Source organism: Panthera tigris, chromosome A1 (genome assembly GCF_018350195.1).
Source record: "Panthera tigris isolate Pti1 chromosome A1, P.tigris_Pti1_mat1.1, whole genome shotgun sequence".
NCBI classification, from domain to species: domain Eukaryota; kingdom Metazoa; phylum Chordata; class Mammalia; order Carnivora; family Felidae; genus Panthera; species Panthera tigris.
In genome coordinates, this window is record NC_056660.1 from 72913749 (window position 1) to 72923490 (window position 9742).

Sequence of the window (9742 nt, forward strand, 5' to 3'; positions counted from 1 at the left end):
AAAGAAGCCTTGTACTGATTAGCAGTCATACCCCATGTCTTCCTCTCAGCCCCTGGGAACCACTCATCAGTGGTCCACTCATTGACTTTCTGTCTCTGTGGATTTGTCTTTTCTGGAAATTCCAGATAAATGGGAGCATACAACTTGTGCCTTTTGTTTCTGGCTCCATTCATTTAGCAGAATGTTTTCAAGGTCCATCCATGTTGTAGCATGTGTTAGTACTTCTTTTTTTTTTTTAATTAAAAAAATTTTTTTTTAAGTTTATTTATTTATTTTGGGAGAGAGAGAGAGCGTGCACATGCACGAGTGAGCTGGGAGTGGCAGAGACTGAGAGAGAGAGAGAGAGAGAGGGAGAGAGAGAGAGAGAATGAATCCCAAGCAGGCTCTGCATTGTCAGTGCAGAGCTGGATGCAGGGCTCTAACTCACAAACCGAGAGATCAGGACCTGAGCTGAAATCAAGAGTTGGACGTTTAACTGGCTGAGCCACCCAGGTGCCCCAGGACTTTATTTCTTTTTATTGCCAAATAGTATTCCACTGTATGGATACATACCACATTTTATTCGTTCATCATTTGGTGGACATTTGGGTTGTTTATACTTTTTGGCTATTATGAAAAATGTTGTTATAAACTTCCACGTACAGGTTTTTGTGAGGATGTATGTCTTCATTTCTCTTTGGTCCACACCTAGGGGATAGAATTGCTGAGTCACAGGGTAACTGTGTTTAATCTTTTGAGGACCCATCAGACTGTTTTCTAAAGTGGCTACACCATTCCCATCAGCAGTGCACAAGGGTTCCACAGTTATATCTGTCCTTTTGATTCTAGTCATCCTAGTGGATGGGAAGTGGTATCTTACCCAAGGATTTTTTTAAATTCAATTTGTTTAAACTCAAAAACCCAAAACTCAACAGTTTACCCATTTCTCCCCTTCCCCAGCCTCCCCAGCAACCACTAATTTATTCTCTGTATGTACAACCTATTAAAATCTTTTTAATTAAAAAAATTTTTTTAGATTCCACCTGTAAGAAAGATCATGTGGTAATTGTCTTTCTCTAATTTATTTTACTAGCATAATGCCCTCAAGGTCCATCCATGTTGTCACAGATTTCATTGTTTTTTTTATGGCTGAATAGTATTTTCATTGTATGCATGTATAACACAGTTTGCTTTCTTTCTTTTTTAAAAAGATTTTGCTTTTAAGTAATCTCTACACTCAACTTGGGGCTTGAACTCACAACCCTAAGATCAAGAATCCCATGCTCTATTGGCTGAGCCAGCCAGGCCCCCCTATACCACAGTTTCTTTACGCTCAGTTTCTATTTGCATACATCTTGTTCTTGCTGATGGCTCCTGTTTTGTGTAGGTTGCTGTCTGGGATGGTCTCCACTTCTGTGTGATGTAGTGAGGGAACTGTAAAGAAATTACAGACTTACTCAGAAATCCAAGTGGAAAACTGCATAAGGAAGAGAGCTTATTTGGTAATTTACTCAGACTAAATGCAAGCTTTTTGTAAGACATGAGTTTAATTGGACTATTAATATAATTATCTACAGATGAAATTATTTTATAGGAGGAACTGGAAACTCTGGAGAGCAACCTGTTAGAACAACAGAATTCACTGAAAGCACAAAAACAGCAGCAAGAACGGATTGCTGCTACCGTGACAGGGCAGATGTTCCTGGAAAGCCAGGTAGGTGTACCAGCTCAAGCCTCCTTTAACGGTACATAGCGCTGCTTGTACTTAATCGGATTCCCCAAGGGAATGCAGTAAGTGAAATGTTTACGCACTGCTCCCATTTCTGGTCACGGCCAGGTCCTGCATTCCACAGGGGTGATTGTGTGTCTGTAACTCCTCAGGAACTTCTTCGCCTGTTTGGGATTCCCTACATTGAGGCTCCCATGGAAGCAGAGGCTCAGTGCGCCATCCTGGATTTGACTGATCAAACTTCTGGAACAATCACTGATGATAGTGATATTTGGCTGTTTGGAGCACGGCATGTCTATAAAAACTTTTTTAATAAAAACAAGTTTGTAGAATATTACCAGTATGTGGACTTTCACAACCAACTTGGTAAGACTTCAGAGTATGATTACTTTGAATTTGTATTATGAATTTTTTCCTGTCCAAGGAACTAATTTGATGTATTAATGGAAATGGTTGGTCTATACAAGTTTTCATGTAAGTGATCTTTTGCTTATATAGAGGAATAGGATTTTTAAATTAGAATTAAGAATTAAAACCCTAGTAATGTTTAGGAATGTTCTGCATTTTTAATTACCTGACCTGCTTAGACTTTGACTGGTTACCTGAGGTCTCCAGAGTAAACCAAAGGTGGTAGAGATGGGGAGGCAGGGGGGAGTCCTCCTGCTGGAGTCGTGAGCTTCGTGGCCCTCTGTTGGCTTTTCTGGCAGTGATTCTTCCTTTTCCCACTTATTTAACAAATATATATCAATTCCTCTATGCCAGGTATTGTCCTTGGCAGTGGGGAAACAGCGGAGAATGAAAGTCTGGTAGGAGAAACAGATGATAAGTGTAAACCATAATTCGACATAAGTACCATATAGAAAAATAAAGCTGTAAAAGAGGAGAGGGTGACTTATAGGCACAGGAAGTGTGTGTGCTGTCATATACAGAGTTGTGCTAAGGAAAGACTACTAATAGGTAGCTTTTGGGCTAGGACCTAAAAAAAAGAGGTAGTGAGTGTTGTACATACCTTAGGGATGAGCGTGTCTGACAAAGGCCCTAGAGAGTGCAAAGGCCCTGAGGCAGAGGCTTGCTTGGTGTGTTCTAGTAAAAATGTTAAAAATATAAAATTATTTTTACTTTTATAGGATTAGACCGGAATAAATTAATAAATTTGGCCTATTTGCTTGGAAGTGATTATACAGAAGGAATACCAACTGTAGGTTGTGTTACAGCCATGGAAATTCTCAATGAATTCCCTGGACATGGCCTGGAACCTCTCCTAAAATTCTCGTAAGTTCTTTGTTAATTTCTTTAATTCAGATGTTTATGTAAATACCCAGTGTAACAAACAGAACTATTATTTACGTCATGAACTGTTACAAATCACTGTTCATTGGGAAAACAGAAGGAGGAATAGATTGGGTTACTAAACTTGTTTTCCCTTTTCTATAGTTCAATGAAATCAGAGACAATGTTTTTAGAGACACCAGGCTTATCCTAGTTCAGGGGTACATAGCCAGGCCTATGGGATTTCATAGGCAAGTAGAAATTTCTGTTTCATTCATTCAGATATTTATTTAGTAGGGACTGTGTGTCAGACAGCCTGCGAGACTGGGGTAGGAGTGATAACTAAGTCTCCACTGCACTCTCACGGAGCCCCATGCTCTTGGGGAAGAAGAGAAACAAACATGTACCTGTACTTGTGTGTGTCAGGTGTTCTGAACAGTCAGGCAGAGAAGGCATGGAAATAGGATGCTGAGAACTTTGTATTGGGCCCTGCTCTCCTTCTTGCTGAGTGTACTCAGGTGCGTCCCCTGGTGGGGCTGCCTTCCAGCCAGAGCCCAGGTTGTGTTGTCCTTCTGGTACTGAGATGGTAGTTAGGACGATGTCTGTGAAAGTCCTTCTTTCTTTCAGGTTAGTCATTGATCGCATTTAAAAAAGAATGGAATGTAAGTCATATACCATAAATTTCAGAGTTCAGTGGCTTGTAGTTTATTTGTGAGGCTGTGATGGCATTTTCTAACCACCACCTTGTCATGAGATACTGTTTGGTAGTAGTTGACTTAATGATTCTTTAGGGTTCTTTCCAGATGTGCCTCCTGTGTCTGAAAAATGCTCAGATGTTCTTCTCTAAAGGATCAGTGATTAAAATTAAAACTTAAATACAGAAATGGTTTTAATATTTGCTGTACTCCAGCTGTAGCATACATAATCAATGTATGTATTTTATGCTTTCTTTATTTCTGTCTTCATAATTTGCATATTATTGAGGAAATAATATAGTGGAAGTCACTTACTAGGTAGCTTGTAGGTCATGGTATATCAGTAACTTGAAAAACTGCAAATAACTTTATTATACAAATAATAGAAAGATTATGACATGAATTAAAGCAATGGTTACAGTTAATATTTTGATTTATATAATTTTAGACTTTTCTATGCACACTATACTCTATTCATTGTATATATACAAACATACATACATGTGTACTCATATAAGTGTGTATTATTTCTTTTTATAAGAATGGGACGATTTCATCTACTTTTTACAATGTATAGGTTATTATCAGGGTCTTTTTTAAATTTTTAGTTTTTAGTTTTTTTAATAAACATTTTTTCGGAGAGAGAGAGAGCACGAGCAGGGGAGAGGGGCAGAGGGAGAGAGAGAATCTTAAGCAGGCTCCATGCCCAGTGCAGAACCTGATGCGGGTCTCAATTTCACGACCGTGAGATCATTACCTGAGCGGAAATCAAGACTTGGACGTTTAACTGATTGAGCCACATGGGTGCCCCAAGTATCAGTTTTTAATGACTCTGTGGTAGTCTTGATGTATCATGATTAATTAATTTAATCAGAAGCTGGTTGTTATTTTTATTTTTTTTAAGTCTAAACAAACATGATTTGAGTGTCTTTATAGACATATATTTGGGTTCTTACCTAATTATTTTAGGATAAGTAAAAATGGTATTTGGGTTTTCAATTTGATATCCCAATTTTTTTTTGTTGGTGAAAATTTGAATTTGTGATACAGTGAATGCCTATTTATGCCAGTTTTTCTCTCTCAGTAAATTTTGCTTGTTTGTTGTCAGTTGAATGGTGTACATTTTCAGAGTCCACTTTAGCCGTTTCTGGTTTGCTTGTCTAGCTGGTCGATGGCAGAGAGGAGCAGCCTTCGCTGTGCCTGGCTGCGCAGCGTTAAGGCCAATGTGGAGTTAAAGAGCAGGAAGAGAAGCTGAAGAGCAGTAAAATTGAGGACGTTGCCTTGCTTTCATTTCTGCGTTCCCTTTCTCCCAAGCGGGCCCTGGCCAGTCACCCCCCACCCCTGTAAGGTGGAGCTGCTCTGGGCTCGCCCGCCGAGTTCAGCCCAGCTGTGCATGGTTTGGCCAACCACGAAAGAGGGGCTCTAATTTTGAATTGGCTACCAACATTTAAACTGGGGGATATTTCACAGAACATTTTGGATGCTTGGGAGAAAATGAGGTCTGAAAACACTGGGCCCAAAGAGCCCCGAAAGAGCAGGGCCAGAGAACAGCAGTCCACCCCGCTGACCTGGCCCGGGCCCAGACCCTTCAGTCTTACCACAGTCGCTTCCACCTGCAGGGCTGATTGGCCGACTCTCTTGCATCTTTATGTGAGTGCCTGGCCCTCTTGCTTTCAGAGGGGTGATTGTTTCTTGTGAGGAGTGCTCAGCGTGTTGTGCTGCTCCTCCTAGCGGACAATCCGAATTACTTATCTCAAAGGTGAAAATTCAAAAGAGTGGGGAAGAATTACAGGTATTCCCTTAGTTCACTCTTGGAAACGGTATTCTTTTTTCCTTTTTCCTTTTGGCCCTGCAGCAAAGACTGCAGTTAGTCTTTTTTAACACTAGATGGCGCTCCTGCATCGGTGAGGTGGGGCTGGCTGAGAGCAAACCTGAGTGAGTTTCTGATACTAGTAAGCATGTTAAGCAGTGGAACATGAGATAGAGGTTTTGTTTTTTTAAGTTCCATTGAATGTATAGATTGGTGAGGGTTATCTTTATGTTTTTATTTTAACTTTATGCCATTCATGTTTCCTAATTGTATAAATTTTTCTGGTTATCTCTTGCTATATTATAAAATACGTTAAACCTCAGCGGCTTCAGACAGCAGCAGCCATTGATTTTGCCCATGAATCTGCAGTTTGGTGAGGCTGTGTGGACGTGTCTTGTTGGGTTCCATGTGTGTCGGGGGCCGCTCCACTGGGCTAGAGGATCCACTGGAGTTGGAGCCACAGATCTGGCCAGTGGTGCTGACTGTCAGCCGGGAGCCCAGCCAGAATGGTGGACCCTGTCCGTCTGGACCTCCTCACTAGCGGGCGCTTCCTCACAGCATGTCGGCTGCTTCCGAGGCAGATATTCTCAGGGCCGGGATGTGGAAACTGCAGCCCCTGAAGACCTGGCCCAGCATCACTTCCTTGGTCACAGAGCCCACCCGGCTCGAGGGAAGGGATGCCAAGCCACTTCTGGATGGCAGGAGAGTCATGGAACGTGTGACTGTCTTGAACTTGCCATGGTAATTTATGGTCACGATGGAAAAACTGAGGAAGGAATAAAACATGAAGAAGAAAATGAACAGCTCTGTCCTTGCTTAGAACATTGCCTAGCCCACAATAAAATAATAGTTGTTACTGTTTTTCTTATTTTAAATTGGCTTGCTTATGTTTTCTCTTTCTCACATATATGCATTTTCCCCAAAATTGATGTTATACTTTATATAGAGTCATGTTCTGCATTTTTAAAAATTTAACATGTTCTTGGCATTTTTACATATTCTTAAATATTCTTGGGTCTGTTACTATAGTTGGTTTGAGGTAAATGATACAGTTGACTTCATTTTACTGCAAGAAAGAGACCCAGAGAAGCTGTGGGCTCTGGAGGGAGATCCTCAGGTTCTGACCCTCCCAGTCCCAGCTGTGAAATCTTGAGCAGGTAGTGACTTCTGCTGGCGTTCAGCTCTTCATCTGTGATGTGAGGACAGTGGTCGGACTGTGGTCGTGTGATATACGGCGTGTAGAAGAGCTAACACGGTGCCAGGCACGGTAGGCTTTCAGTCAGTGTTTGCCATCGTTACATGTTGTGGTGAAGAACATTAAAAATGATGAAGTTGTTCTCTGTGGGTCATAGGATTTGTTCTGGAGTCGGGACTTGACGTTGCGTCTTCTATCTAAGTATAGGCCTGTATCTGCAGCGTTTCCACTATAATGTCGTGGTCTGTCTCCTTTGCCTTCCAGAGAGTGGTGGCATGAAGCTCAAAAAAGTAAGAAGATAAGACCTGACCCTTATGACACCAAAGTGAAAAAAAAATTACGCAAGCTGCAACTCACACCTGGCTTTCCCAACCCAGCTGTGGCAGATGCTTACCTCAAACCTGTGGTGGATGACTCCAGGGGGTCATTTCTGTGGGGGAAGCCGGATCTCGACAAAATTAGAGAATATCCTTTTACTTCTTAAAACGTAAAGGAACGCTGAGCCAAGTATGTGTTTCCGTTTGCAACTGAGGGAACATGCACTAGGATCCGCTTTTTCTTAACATTCTATCTAAGATGCTCCTTTTTCTCTCTCCTTAGGATTTTTCCTTTTCCTTTTTTTTTTTTTTTTTTGTGGTAAAATACACTGTACAGAATTTATCATCTTAACATTTTAAGTGTACCCATCAGTGCCGTTAAATACATTCACATTGTTGTGCACCAATCCCCACCATCTACCCCCATATTGTTTTCATCCGGAAAGAACCGAAACCCTGTCCCCATTACACAGTAACTCCCCTTCTGCCTCCACTCAGCTCTTGGTGACCACAGTCGGCTGTCTCTGTGATTTTGACTAAGGACCTCCTTGGCTAAGGAATCCTACAGTATTGGTCTTTTTGTGTCTGACTTATGTCACTTAGCGTAATGTCTTCAAAGTTCATCCATGTTGTAGCACGTGTCAGAGTTTCCTTTCTTTTAAGGCTGAATAACACTCTGTTGTGTGGATGCCCCACATTTTGCTTATCTGTCCATCTATAGGTGGCTACTTGCATTGCTTCCGCGTTTTAGTTATCATGAATAATCTCTTTAGCGTTAAACAAGGTCTTTCCTGAAATAAGTAGTGATAAGCATTCATAGATACTACCACAAACTAAGTATTAATTCATTCTGAAAGAATAGAAAAGATTAGTAGTTTTGTTTTTTATTATTATTTATATGTTCCTTTCTGCATATTTAAATAATGATTTGGATAGGTGTTTAAATGTTTAACAGTATTAGTCTAACTACAGTATTTTTCTTTCAAAGACGTATGTATGATATCTGAAACTTGTTTTTAATCTAGGTTAACTGTTTTCCATAGTAACGAGTCTTTGATGTCCTAAAATGAGAATTGGATATGTCTTATCTTAGAGGACACTGAAGTCATTGTCATTCTTTTCTCTACCACTTTATTCCTTATAAATATGAAAATCTCTAAGATCTGGGGAATGGAATTAGGGTGAGTTCTTTGGACCTTTTTATTTATCACTTGTTTAAATATATTTAAAAAACACGTAGAAGCCTTAACTGCCTGCATATTTTGTCAGCGTTATTTTGGCTGGAACAGGACAAAGACAGATGAGTCTCTGTTTCCAGTATTAAAGCAACTGAACGCCCAGCAGGTAATCATGGCAGCTCTTTTCCTAAATTCAGGGTGAGGAGTGAACTTAGGAAGGCTGTGAGTGGCAGCTGTTAAAGATGAGTTACTCTTTTATCTTAGGGCATATGACATCCATTTAAAAATTATTATGCTTTAGATAGGAGAACAGAGGAAAACAGAAAAAGAAAACTGTACTTTGTCTTAATTTTTGAATTTCACTCTTAGGGCTGGACTTTGGTGTCTTTGCATTATTCATTCTGACTTTGAAAAAAACAGTCTAATAATGGATCACACACTGAGGTGTTTATGGTTGAATATTTTACTTTTTCAGAGCTATTTTCATTTTTAAAAAGTCGGGGAAGTGTCCAGTCCAAAGCAATCCTGATCATTAAATTCTCCTCAAGTACTAATGCTCCTTAATTCTATATGTGAATCATCATCATTATGGCATGTTGGCAGGAGAGATTTTTGAGGAGAAATGAGGCCTTTGTATGTCCCTCAGTTCTCCCTAGTTGGTAAATAATTGTGTCTTGCTCATCTGTGAGTATGTTCCTACCTGTAGAGAAAACTGTTCCTACCCCAGGAACAACCTCCAAAATATTTCTACTGAATGGTTTACCTGTACGTATGGGACCATATCCTGTAAGATACTTATATTTAAATCTATTGTCATCAAGCTCGGTTAGTTTTGAAAAAAAAAAAAAAAAAAAACAACAACATAAAACTGACATACTTTTCCAGAAAGAGTCTCCTGTTGCTTATTTGAGGGTTCTCTCTAATACAGACGTTGTATGCCAACAGACTCAGAAAGCTTCTTGGCTTAGTGACTGATTACTCCTTAATTTCAGATATATTTTATTATAATATGTTTTTTCCCTTACCTTGTAGAAGTTAGTATAAATTTATTTCCCCTAAATTAGAGAGTGAAAAAAATGCATTAAAATTATCCATTATTTACTTTCTCTGACACAGATGTTAACATTTAGGTCTATTTTCTTTTATTCCCACCCCCCACCCCCATTCCCACATAGATTTATTGTCACACATAAGTGCAGTCTGATAGATCTGACTCCCCCCATACTTAATAACAGAGGACTATTTTCTGTATTGCATAGGTTTCATAATTTCAAGTGACCAGATTGCATTTCATCGAAGAGATTTCACTTACTGGTTGAGTTTACTTAGCAGGTCCTCCATTTTCAGGTTTTCCTAAATAATGGTGTGATGAACATTAGGCATATAACTTTTCCCGAATGCAGCTGTCCTCCTAGAAGAGGGGTTGCTAACCAAAACACATGCCTGTTTCCTACGACTCCCAATATGCTGTGAGGTTGTCTCCTCAGTGTATCGCATGAGGATGATGAGTTCAAAAGAAAGGAAGAGTGAAATTTGGAAACAGACCCGTGACACTGTGTTGCTCCTGGAG

At 40.0% G+C, this 9742-nt stretch overlaps 1 protein-coding gene across 2 annotated transcripts in view; it reads left to right on the top strand.

Annotated features, from left to right (window-relative positions):
- Window positions 1-9742, top strand: part of LOC102956996 (basic immunoglobulin-like variable motif-containing protein) — a 79922-nt gene that overhangs the window by 69072 nt on the left and 1108 nt on the right. For both annotated transcript variants that reach the window (XM_042979890.1, XM_007075298.3), the window contains 5 exons: window positions 1574-1693; window positions 1861-2074; window positions 2836-2980; window positions 6942-7142; window positions 8254-8338. In XM_042979890.1, the coding sequence (XP_042835824.1) occupies window positions 1574-1693; window positions 1861-2074; window positions 2836-2980; window positions 6942-7142; window positions 8254-8338 (765 nt within the window). The remainder of the gene's footprint in view (window positions 1-1573; window positions 1694-1860; window positions 2075-2835; window positions 2981-6941; window positions 7143-8253; window positions 8339-9742) is intronic.